Genomic DNA, 13028 nt, shown 5'->3' on the forward strand with positions numbered 1-13028 from the left:
TCTCATTTGCTATTATAATAACTTTGATACATGACATTAATCAGTTCAGAAACAATTTTTTATCAGATTAATCAGTTAAGTCAGCATTTATTTCTTGTACAAAACTTCTAACAAGAGTCAAACATATATTTTTTTTTCAACGACTTCATTGTATGCTTTGGTTCATATTCCTGCATCATCTGTTATCTGTGAGATGATCCCTGATCTTGTTATAAGAAAAAAAAATAAAAAAATCAGTATGGATGATATATTCATATTCAGGGATGTTTTAAACTATTTCTGGGTTTATAAGAATTTGTTAATTTTAATAGTCTTTAATACTGATTTCTCATAATATTGAGTAAAAATTTATAAATTTTGGAGTAATTGCATCTAATACTTCAGTGTGTAATATTAAATTTTCAGAATGTGTCATTTTCATCTTCAATAGAATTTGAAAGTTTCTTTACTGCAGTATTCTAATAACAGTTCTAGAATAATTAAATATTTTGGGTAGTGTTATGTATTCATGAAATGTGAGTTTATTAGATTTCTCTTCTGTTTAAAAGTAGGATTTCCTGTAGTGGATGTTCCAAAGATGACCTTTGTGCAGGCAGAGAGCACATTATCACACAAGAGGAAAAGTAATCTAGGCAACTCATTTCAGGCAAAGAGAGCTCGTCTTAACAAGATCACTGGTAAAGTACTCTTTTGTTGATAACGATTTTTCTGTTTAATATAGTGCAATATACATGCTTATATGTAAGGTACTAATGTAGATTGATTAAAAGCAGATTCATGAGGCAGATACTCACTACAGTCTTTTACTATTTTGGTACTTTTAAAGGAGTCTATAAATGGTAATATAATGTGCCTTGTTCATAAATTTGGAGAGTGGTCTCAGATATGTCTTGGTCTTTTAGATTTTTAGGAAGATAGCCATCCTGAACTGATCAATTTATTGAGTACTTTTTAACTCCAGCTGCACAATTTTCCCCATTATCAGGTGAATTTGGGGTTTGTACACTTCTTAACATGGTCATGAGTTACATACTACCACCACTAATAAATAAAAGCTTTTGTTAGCTGTGGAATAACTAAGTAGTTTGTCATAAAGTAAAACTATTGCTGACAAGAGTTTACAGTATGTCACTTAAAAGTATGCAAGCCCAGCTACAAATAGAAGCAGTGAAGATATGAAATTTTTTTTCAGTGTCTACGCATTCATTCCTTACACTTAACTACACAAAGGTATTAATGGAAAACAAGTATATAGCTATAGAATACATCTTATACAATAGGAAATAGAATAATAGATATTTGGTCTTATCTTTAAAAGCTGAAAAAAAAATTATTCGAAAAGTTAATAGAAGTTTGCTTAATGGTAAAAAAAAAAATTTCAGTTTGGATCCCTCCTCCCCCATGCCTCTTAATAAGCAAATTGTGTTGCCATCAGTGATCCTGTCAGTATTTAGAATCAGGTAATATGTTTGTACCTGTGCTGGGAAAATATCAGATGCATTTAAAAAGCTGGGTGGAAAGAAGGTGTGAAGTCTTCCCTCTTAACAGTGGGGCCCTTGGGCAGACGGTATGATAGAAATGCATTCCATTCACTATTCTAGTAATTAATATTTTGTGAGAAGTCTGGCAAACTTTTCTATGCTACAGGTGAGAGGGGTATTGTGGTGGGTTTTTTTTTTTTTTTTTTTTGGTAATAGAAAGGGTATGGGCATTCATAAAAAAATCTTACTTGTTTCTTCTGTAAGATAAATACAAACTGCATGATGAGTTTTTATCAGACTTGTTTTGGCTGCTCCAGCCTTTTCATAGGTGAGCAGTGGAGGATGTTTGTTCCATTTTCTTATGAGTGTGGTTCTGTTTCAGTCTCTCATTCAGTACTTGAATCTAAAGGAGAAACTAAATGAAATGGGCCAGTATAAAACATGGTATTGAAGGAAGCAGTCTTTAGGAAAACATATATCTGTGTCCAGGATTTTCTTTCCTGGAAGGCTTCTTATTTGGTACCAAGTTTAGTTAACAAATGTCACTTCTACTCTCCTTTGTCCATAGTGCATACACCCTCAGTTAAGTTCCAATTTAATTGCTGCCATGAGCAGTAGAAGTATAAGATAGATAGATAGATATACATACACACATACACACTAGTGATACATACAGGGCTTACAGAGCCCTGTTAATTTTTTTCTAATAGTAGTTAGTAGCAGAAGATACCTAAACCAGCTGAAAAACCTGTAGCTCTAGAAATTATGTTTTTCTGTGTTTGTGGATAGATTCTTCTTTCCTGAGGGCCTTTATGAGAATAATAGCAGTTGGACAGGCTCATATAGACTGAACTGAATAATCAGAAAACATAATATTGCAGCTACTGACTTCGTTACCATTCAAAACCAGTATGTCTCTGTCTTCATGAAAGCGTACTCCACTAGCAGAGAATGTTACCTTTCAGTGAAACTGAATTAATCCTTTAATTACAAGGTGAAATTTGTCATGCTTGGTAGTTACTTTGTGTAGCTGTTCTCAAATTAACACACTTCTGTAACTCCTACTGTAGTAGGGTTTTTTTATTGATGCATATAATGGAGTATTTTGAACGTGTAACTGCTGATGATCAAACTTTCTGTTGCTACATGCTTATTTCTTATGCTTGAGATGCTTCTAAATTGTCACTTTTGTCCCCAGTGTGAGCTTTTAAATCTGAAGAGAGGTTGGGAATCATGCTGGTGGAATCATAAAGCATTGTAGCTATTAGGAAAACATGAATTTACCAAGTGTCTTCTGGCTGTATTGGGGAAATAGAGCAAATAATGTGGTTCTAGGAGGCTGTCTAAAGAGAACTGTTCTCTGGATTTCAATTCAGCATTCAGTATTTGTTACAGATTGTCTGCCACAAGGGCCACAGCTGCATCTGGTGTTATTTGCTCACCATTTAACAAAATGAAGTTGCTTCCTTTGCCCCTTACTCTTCTGCTACTGCCATTGGGGGAAATTACATTTCCTGAATGTGAAGGATGTCTCCTGCTGAGCATGTATTAATGTCTTCTTCCAGTTAGTTTTTGCCTCTGGAATGCTTGCTTCCATATCTCCCGCTGTAGTATTGATTCCTAAAAGAATATAGGCAATGTTGGCAGCAAGCTTACAGAACAAAACACTTCTGGTTCTCTATGCACCCCATCCTTTTAATTTATTATGTGCTATTACTGACAAAGGATGGTGAACAACCTGCAGTCCTGCTGCTGTAGTAACTTGTGGAGCTGTTTTGTCTTTCTGCAGGCATGATGATTGGTTAGAAAGATACTTAATGGGGTAGAGAAGAAGGAAATAAGAAGGGTTATATACTCACAGGTCTGACAGTCTATGTTCATTTTGTGACTTTACTTTCTGAGCATCTAGCTAGAAGGAAAAAACATAGAATCGTAGAAGGGTTTGGGTTGGAAGGGACCTTAAATATCACCTAGTTCCAACCTTCCACCAGCCCAGGTTGCTGAAAGCCCCGTCCAACCTGGCCTTGAACACTGCCAGGGAGGGGGCAGCCACAGCTTCTCTGGGTAAGCTGTGGTTTGTGGAACCACAAAACCTGCCTTATAGGCTATAGCTTGTTTGATATTTAAAACTCCACTTAATTTTGAAAACTATTTTTTTTTTAATTTTAGATGCATGATTGTCGATATAAAGAACACTGTTAACTTTGCAACTTGATATAAACAAGATAATCTGAGTGGCTAATGTTTATTTAGGTCCATGAAACCTAAATCTTTTATGAAGCCTAATGCAGAATTAAAATCTTACATGATAATTTTATTTCTATTAATATAATAGGTCTAAGTAAGTTTCTGCTTTTCCGTTAACCTGTTTATTTATAAAATCAATTAGTTTACACTTCTTGTTATGGACATAGTGTTCTGAAAAAGTTTATTTAAAACGTAACTACTTTTCAGTAAACTGAAGCATAATTTACTCTAACAAAAAGAGTAAATGAAGAAAAGCACCTAGTAGTATTTATTGTGTAGAGCTGAAATGTGATAGTTTTCTAGCAAAATACCACACAGTTTTTTGTGTGCCTGTTTTTGCCTTTTTTTAATGTCCTGAAACACTTCCTGAGAGACCAGGCTTTGTTAATTTATAATTTCTTGGGCATTTTGCACTGTGAATTAATTTTGAGCATATCTAGTTTTTCATAGAATGCAATAGGAATTTCCTGTGGATTAGTCAGCTCAAGTTATTTCTGAGGGCTTAAACTCTCCACCCCCAATACTGATATCTTCTGGGATTATAATAGTAATTTTTATTCAGATTTATGGTTTTCAGGTTTTATCAGTTCTGCTTTGTTTTAGAGTGTAGAACTTTTCTTTCTCTGCATACTTAGGTAATTAAAGTTACTGTGTGATGCAGAACTGAAACTATTGCTATACGCTTAGCCAGCAAAAAGCTTTCTCATGTTTGTTGCCTTGTCTTTTACAGATTTTTTTTTTTTGGTAGTTAGTAGTGATATTGTATATGAGTTCATGAATGAAGTGACATATTTTGAGGTATTTGCTCCCCATATGGTCTTGTTATTGAGGTAATTTGGGAGCTCCACTTCTGAGAATATTGACTTGGAAATTAAATCCCTTGTTCTATTTTGTCTAAAGAAAAGTTTTCATGTGTTAAAGTAGTAGTAATAATTCTGATGGGAATTTCTTAAAGACTAGAAACGGGAGAGAGAGAAAAGGTTTGTAAATAATTTTAATCTCTTAAAATGTACTTAAGTATCGAGGGCTTGGTGTTAAAGCCCAAGCGCTTGGGCTTTAGAAGGATGCTGAGACATTATTTTACAATTGTTAATTTGATTCTCATCTTGTTAGTGGAAATGTCAGAGAGGTATCTCTTGTGAAATGACACCATCGTGGGAATGAATGTCCTTTAACTTGCTGTTTCTTCTAGTTTAAAGTGGTCTGCTTTGTGTGGAGCTGTTTCAGAGGGTTTTATGCTGTAGATACAAGCAGTTAATATTTCTTGTCTCACTGTTTTGCTTTATTTTCCACAAATTCTTGTTGCAAGCCGCTTCTAAGTAAAAATCTCTGCAACTTTTCTCCTAAGGTTTATTGGCATCCAAAGCTGTTGTTGCGGATGGTGCTGAAAAAAAGGAAGGCAACAAAGAAACAGCTCCAGTCCTGGAGCAGGTATGAAATGGTAGAGTTTGATTCTTTTGCAAGGTTCCCACTGGAGTGTGCCATGGAGATGTAGTACCTACAACATAAAAATTTGCCCCTTCAGATTTAACAGGGAACTGAAAATTGATCTTATGTTTACATTTCTGGCAGAGCCAGAAATATGGAATTTTATTGTCTCTAAATAGTGTTGACTTGAATTTCAGTAATGAGCTTTTGTGTTAGAAAACTAACAGAAAACAAAGGAAAATGAAGTCTCCATGCAACAAATATGAGGAGACCAGTGTCCCAAGGTCCAGTTTTATAGCTGGAACCATGACCGTGACTGGCTTAGGAAAAGGCCCTTACACAAATTTAATTTGTGTTTGAAACAGGGTTTTTGACATCACTTAGAACTTCTTTTAAAAGAAGTTTCTTTTATATTGTAAGAATTTGGTGTTGTAGGCTTGTACGTGTTTTATGAACCGCTCAATGAGCCATACATTTTGCAAGGGTGTGTATTTTAATAAATACAAAAAAGAAACTTTTAAATAATGTTAAGGGTCTGATTTTTAAACCTGCATGTTTGCAGGATCTGAAGGCTGCCATTTTATCTTTGGCTTATTCCACTGTGTTCAGGCATTGCTTGACTCCGAGTTGTGCATTATCTTGCATATTAAAAGGGCTGAATGCCTAAGCATGGTAAAGCAAGCTAAGGATGAACAGTAGTCTTGATTCAGGACATCTGTTTTCAAATGACTTAAATCAGAGCCTTAATGTAGTTTTAATACAGCTTTTTTGTATTCATTTTCATTCTTCTTTAACAGCAGCATTTGAATAAAATAGCCTTGCTGCCCCCAATTCTTAAAAGAGCACTTCTGTTCTCAAGCCCCGGCACACTCTACAAACAGTCCCTACCCCAAACTTTATTTGATATTTTGGTTGTACTGGTTCTTTAGAGCTGATATATAATTGCATTGCTGTGGTTTTTCCATTGACACTGCATTGGATGCGAGTTTTGTCAATGGAACATGATTTTCTGTTTTTAATGCTGTCATGGTAACGGCAGACTGAGCCACTATGGTGTCAATGCATTGACCGATATTTTGCATAAAGGTTTACAATGTATTGACATGACATTCCATTTCTCAAATTTTTGCATATTAAAGATGCTATGATTTTATTGCTACTGTGTGTGATATTTTCAATGTGCAAAAAACTGTGAAATGGCTTACAGCATGCTGTTTTTGGAAGAATCATTACAATGTAAATCTTATCATGCAGAATCCCATTATGGTGAATGGGACTTTGTGGTTTACATAGACTGTGTATGCAACAGTATAAACTACAGTGCATATTTACTAAAAACTTTTTGTTACTTCTTAGACTTAGTAACTCGGCTGCTTCTGTTTTATTGATTAGATATAAAAAAAAAAAGATGTCTCTGTCATTGTTTACATGCTAATGGTCTGAAAAACCTCATTTTTTGAAATACTAGTTAAGCTCCTTTAAAGAGGCATCTAAAATCCCAAATTGTTCTATTCCTTTGCTTCTAACTAAAACCAGAAACCTCACAAACATTTAAATGATCAGCTGTGGGGAGGAAAATTTTTGAGCTTAAAGCTTTTTTCCACCAAGTTCCTGCCCAAACTCAAATTAAAATGGCCGAGTTGTAAAACTCCCCCAAAGCTTTTCCAATAGCAAAGCTGACACTCCTTAGAGGTTTTGTCTGCTACTGCTATAAATTGAATGGATAAAATATCTTGTAGGTTTTTTTAATAATGTAATACAGAACCTGGTAGAAGTATTCAGGCCAATAGCCGAAAACTGACTTTGTTGATGGAAGTTTATTTTATTTATATTTATATATTTTTAGTTTACAGTTGTCTTAAACCCAAAACCTCAAAGGATTAGTTGCACATACAGTAGTTTATTTAACTGTATTAGGGTATGTCATGTTATATTTCCTTTTGACCAAGACCTGATTAGATGAATAACATTAATTCATTGAGGTTTTTAATGTTAATTTGTCCTGTTAAGAGGTTAAGCACCTTATCAAAATATTAATTTAATTTTTTTAATCTTGTTTAAATAACTTTGTAATTTGAAAGTAATGGATGCTGTAGTAATGTCTTTCACATCTGTGAAGATGAACAATAAAATTGTTTATTTACAAGTTACGACTCTAATTAATTTCTGGTAATACCTCTCATAACCAGCATAGGTATACTCTACAGTTCATGGAATATTTTGTTTAAATGAATAAACTGCACTTAGTACATGTGTAATTGAGTTATTCAAGGTAGAACTGGTGTCTGCTGAGTGGGATGTTTTGCACCGGATCTTTACATGATACTTCCAGCAAGCTATTCATGTAGCATTCAGGGGTGCCCTTTTACAAACACAGAATGTGCACTTGTGTTTTTTTGTTTTTCTTTTTTTTTTCCTCTCTTGGAACATGAAAAGTTCCAGTGGAAAATAAAATTATGATTTATAACAAAACCCCAAAATACCCTCAAATCATCAGAGATGTGACATTTTTAGTTTGGATAAAGTGGTGCGCACATTCTAGAAATAGCTTTTGACTTTGTTAGTTATGATTTTATTAGATGGTACTATGCTGTGTGATGTAACTGGGGCAAGAAAGGGGACAGGTTTAAGAAATAATGTTCATATATTGTAGTTTGCCATTGTTGGGCAAGTTGTAACACATGCACAGTTTATTCAGTAAAGTAGGAAGAACTTCCAGTTAAAAATCTAAAATGCTGATGTCTGTCAATGCATGCTAATTGTCTAAAAATAATACTTCAGTATGTGTGTTAAGAAGGATGAAAATTGATGAAATTGGAAAGCTGCATTATATGTTGATTTTTTTTTTTTTTTTCTTCAGAAACTGTTTTAACTCTATCTGCTCATTTTTCCCCAACAGTTAGCAATCTATTTAACCCTGTGGTGCTAGAAGTTGTGATTTCTTCATGTGTTTGCACAAACATATAATGTGGTGAAATCCAGACTCCCAGCACTGAAAGGGGTTGTGTGAGAGTGTGTTCAGCATTTGGAAACTTTATTTTTTTCAGACATTCCTTAAAGGAGCATTATCAACTTTTTCAGGTTCTTACCTAAAAATGAAATTTGTGTTAAAGTTTTCCTGAGGAAATCTTTAAACTCTTTTTTTGCTATGGTCAGGGAAATGACTGTGAAGAAAAAATTTTGGCAACTTTTTTTAGAACTGCAGTCATTCTGAGCAAGGATTGCCTGCTCATTGCAGTGCAAAAGCCTGTCAGAGTTCAACAAGTGTCTGGACGATGATCTTAGTCATGTGGTTTGATTGCTGTTCCTCACAGGACTGCCTAATGAGTTGGCTTCAGTAATCCTTATGGGTCCATTCCAACTTGAGATAGGCTAGGATTGTACATCTGTGTACATATTTTAGCTTGTAACAAGTGTCCTCCAAGTTATACTCTGAGACAGCAGTGACAGTCCTGGTCTACTGAAGATGAAAGAGACAGAAAATAAGACTTTGGTGAATTTTTAAAATGGGAATAGAGTTAAAATGTTTTGGTTTGGGGCTTTCTACAGGTATTTCAAATAGTAAGAAATGAGGGTGTTCTGAAAACTGAAAATGATTAATAGTGCTCCTTTAAAGAAAAAGTTTAATATGATTCATTTAAATAGTTTTAATTTGTACTGAAAATAATGTTGCTTTAAAATGTGTTTTGAATACTAAAATTGCTTTTAAAAAGATCAAAATAGAATACAAGAACTACAGCGAAGAAACTGAAATAAAAGTATCAATTTTTTATTATTTATTCAGGAGATTTCACCTAAACCACAAAGTCAGAAAAAAAATGAAGCTGATATTAGCAGTTCTGCCAACATTCAGAAACCTGCACTGTTATCCTCAACTTTGTCTTCAGGAAAGGCTCGCAGCAAGAAATGCAAACAAGAATCTGGAGATTCTTCTGGGTGTATAAAGCCCCCTAAATCACCACTTTCCCCAGAATTAATACAAGTCGAGGATTTGACGCTGGTCTCTCAGCTTCCTTCTTCTGTGATAAATAAAACTAGTGAGCACAGACATTTTAAAAAAAATACCGTAATTACTTACAAGAGATATACAGAAATTTTTTTTGGTTGTAAATGGCTATTGCTTTTAAAAATGAATCTGCTTTAAATAAAAGGTCCAAGCGGGAGAATTAGAGGTAGCTCAGTATTTTAAAAGTCAAGTTGCATAATAAGGCATATGAATTACTCTACTGGAAATAATACATTTAAATAATACATTTATATTTATAGAGTCATGGCTTTTAATGGTTGACTTTCCCTCCAGCTTAAATCTCCATGTTAGTACTACCAGGGATACAGGAAAAATCAAACCTCTCTTCTGAAGGGGCCTGATTCATTAAAAAGAAAAGATGTACACCTTGGTTGTGGACCTTACCTTCTCTGAGAAATTCCGCCTTCAGCAGGCTGATGCGCTGTACCTGTTGGCTGTGGCATTCTTCACCTTATGTGATATTTCGTCCAAATATGATGTGAAAGAGAAGATGGGTTCAAGATCTGTGGTGGGGAAATACAAAAAAATCGTGTTTCTTTGTCTCAGAAAAATACTATAGATGTTCAGCTTCTTAAAATGTAACTGATTTGCAAAGGACTAAAATATCGATTATCAGAAGAACAGGGAAAGGCTTATGCTGCATCCTTGAATATGCTATTTTTTATGAATATTAAAATATTTCTACAATTTTTTTGAGACTACATTAGGTTCTTAGTGTTGCTTAGGTTCATGCTCTTTGTTGTCTGAAGAACATTAAGTGATGAAGCCAAGAGTTAAAATAAATGTGGGTGCCAGTAAGTCAAAAGCTACATTTTTGTTTCACCTTTAGAGTAGTGGTTGAGGATGGAAGACTAAACCTGCATTGCGTGTTCCTTTTAACCTTGCTTTGATACTTTCCCTTGGGAGATAAGTTTCTTTTAATCTTTTCTCACAGATAACTTTAAATGAATGGGAGAGGGAGGTTTGCAAATTCAGCTGTCTGTATTTATTCAGGTCACATCGGTATAAATTGTATTTTGTCCCTACAAAATACTAGCTGTCATCCATATTATAATACACTTTCCCTCCCCTAAACTAATGGTAAGTAGTTTTCCTTGAGCATGTTTGTATTATGGATTAAGTCAGACTTTTCTGTAGCAACATTTTAAAAATTAGCTAATTTAGAAGTTGGTTACTTAATAGCTTAGGTATTGTTAGTGCTGTCTTTTAATCTTTGGCTTCTGAATCTTTACCACCTCTAATGGAAATTTCAGTTTGATGTCTTTATTTTTAAATCTGTACATATTTTACTCCAAAAACTACTTCAGGAGAGAACAGTGATTTACAGTGTAATAGTGACTTAAATGTTTTTCTAAGGCAAAAGTTTGTGAAGCTAGGCAAAAATGGAGAGTTGTAGGGGAGTCTAGGTTTTTTGTTTTTAATGAATCAGGCCTATATTAACCTATATCAATCCTCCCCCCCTTTTTATTTTAAATAGAAAGTTCTTGAGCCTTCTTACTGTGCCATGCATTGGCAGTGTGCATTTGAAATACAGCTGGGGTATTGATATCAGGTTAGCAGAAGACAGGAGGTGGGATATTAAAATAATCACTGCTTTTGATTTTTTTAAAGTTGTATGTTAACACTATCCATTACTTTTTAGATCTTTAACTGTGATCTTTTGTTCTGTTTACTGTTAAATCCTATTGCCCCCTTCCATTATAAGTAGCCTACTCTCCTGGGTTATATGGGGTTTGTTTATTGTAAATACACTGTTTGCCTAAAACAGCCTTTGTCAGCGGGGAAGTAGGTGCCCTAATAATGTATAATAAGCAAAAAGCAGAATCATGTCTTGAGCATAACTTTTTTTTTTCTCCTGGTAGTCACAGTTTTTAATTACTTTTACCAGTTCTGCTGTGATTACCAGCTTTGCAAATAAGAGCTATTTAAAGCACTCCCCATCTTTAGATCTCAAATACTGCGGTAAGATTATGGTATATCTCTCTGCTTCATGAACATTGAAAGATCTCTTTTTAGGTCCATCACAGCCAGTGAATTCCCCTAGATCCTACAAACATAGCCAACGGAGAAGAAGATCACAGCGTTTAGCCACTTGCTCCTTGCCTGATGATTCTGTAGAAAAAGTTTCTTCTCCCTCTTCAGTTACTGATGGAAAAGTGTTCTCCATCAGTGGTCAAAACCAACAGTCATCAAAATTGGAGGGTAATGTATCTTAATCTAATAAAGAACTGCCCAAGAGAATGAATCATAAAAATTAGACCTTTCACCGTTTTCATCTAATGGATATTTTGACTTACTGTAGATAAAGCTGTATGCTGTTCCTATGTTTTGTAGTGCTGCAATCCAAACTGTTGTTTGTTGGACCTATGTATCTTTTTTTAATATTACATTTTTTCTTTTATGTAGTACCTGATGTTGCTCATATGTCACTTGAGAAGCGTGGACCATGTCTCCCTCTTGATTTAAGCCGTAGTTCGGAAGTTACAGCACCATTATCCACAGAATCCACTTTCCGTAATGAATATCCCAGTAAAGACAAGGAAGATATTCAGATGATTACATATCTTTCTTCCAAAGCAGTAACTGATGGAAGAGTAGCTACAACAGCGTCAGGTAAAGAGATTCAGTATACAACCAGTTAGGTTTATAGTTGCAGGGTTAAAATGTATGTATATTCATTCACACAGAAAGAGGGGATACTTTTTTTGTTTCTTCCCCCCCCCGCCCTTTCTGCACACTCACACACCTGCCGCTCTTTCTGGGGTCCATTCATCTGCATATTTGTCTTCCACTGGCTTTGAGCTGCATTAGCACTTCTTCTAACACACTTTAATGAGGATCTGAGTGTGGAATATAAAAAGCAGTATTTATTTCAAAAATATATTGTTAAAACTTGTAAAAATAATTTGAGGTTGTTTACTAACATACTAATATATACTAAATCTAGATGTACTAATTTATCTTGTGACTTCAGCTTTAAAACTCAGTGGTGTTTTCATAGACAGTCAGCATTCCTCTACCTTTGCTTCTGTGTGCAGTGGAAATTTTGTCATTTGTTTGCTACGAAATGTTACTTGAAAATACTTCTGAAAAATCCTCTAAAACTTCTATAGACTCAGTTCACCCTCACAAAGTTAGCACAGAGCCCAGTACTGGAACTCTGTGCTGCCTCTCACTTTGTAGCAGTTGCTGGCTACTGTGGTTTAAGGGAATCACTTGGATAGAGGCAGTTAAGAGATTTGGGGAATGGTTTACATAGTGATTTGCACATCCTGTAAGTGTTGGGTTTTTTCATCCAGTGTACAGTAGGTGTCCATACGCTTTTTTCATAAGTTTCTTATGTGGATGAGTATTGTACCTTTTTTAATTGGCTTCCAAGAAAGAATTCTCTCTCAAGCCTTTTTTTTTTTTTTTCTTAAATGAGAAAATAAGAGGAGGAAAAAATAAAATTACTGTATTTGCTGGGAAAGTTTTTGGTAAATGTTATCAATAGTAACAGGACAATGTGACCTAAAGTATAGAATTATGGCACTCAAACTATAATTAGTCTTGTTTGGGGGTTGGGAAATAACTGCATTAAGATGTTGTTATAGCTAAAGTGCTTAATAGGTCAGTGAGCCATTTTGTTTAGTATGTACAGCCGCCTTCTTGGGTTTCTGCCCACACATGCTCCCACTGAAAGTATAAGATGATTGCTTCATCGAGTTGTAGCATGGCTATTTAACCTGATGTAGCAAAAGCTGCGTAGGATTCTTGGATCAATATTGCATTGTTTCAAATAGATGATTATAATTATCCTTTCTCTCTCAAAACAATAAATCTATTAATCTCTTAAACTAATTTGT

General features: G+C 34.7%; 1 protein-coding gene across 1 annotated transcript in view; it reads left to right on the top strand.

Moving 5' to 3' along the window:
* Window positions 1-13028, top strand: part of PHF20L1 (PHD finger protein 20 like 1) — a 55417-nt gene that overhangs the window by 16922 nt on the left and 25467 nt on the right. The window contains exons 8-12 of the mRNA XM_026841617.1: window positions 549-677; window positions 5077-5159; window positions 8941-9193; window positions 11200-11385; window positions 11590-11796. Of these exons, the coding sequence (XP_026697418.1) occupies window positions 549-677; window positions 5077-5159; window positions 8941-9193; window positions 11200-11385; window positions 11590-11796 (858 nt within the window). The remainder of the gene's footprint in view (window positions 1-548; window positions 678-5076; window positions 5160-8940; window positions 9194-11199; window positions 11386-11589; window positions 11797-13028) is intronic.

Source organism: Athene cunicularia (assembly GCF_003259725.1).
Source record: "Athene cunicularia isolate RWA chromosome 2 unlocalized genomic scaffold, athCun1 chr2_part1, whole genome shotgun sequence".
Classification (NCBI taxonomy): Eukaryota; Metazoa; Chordata; class Aves; order Strigiformes; family Strigidae; genus Athene; species Athene cunicularia.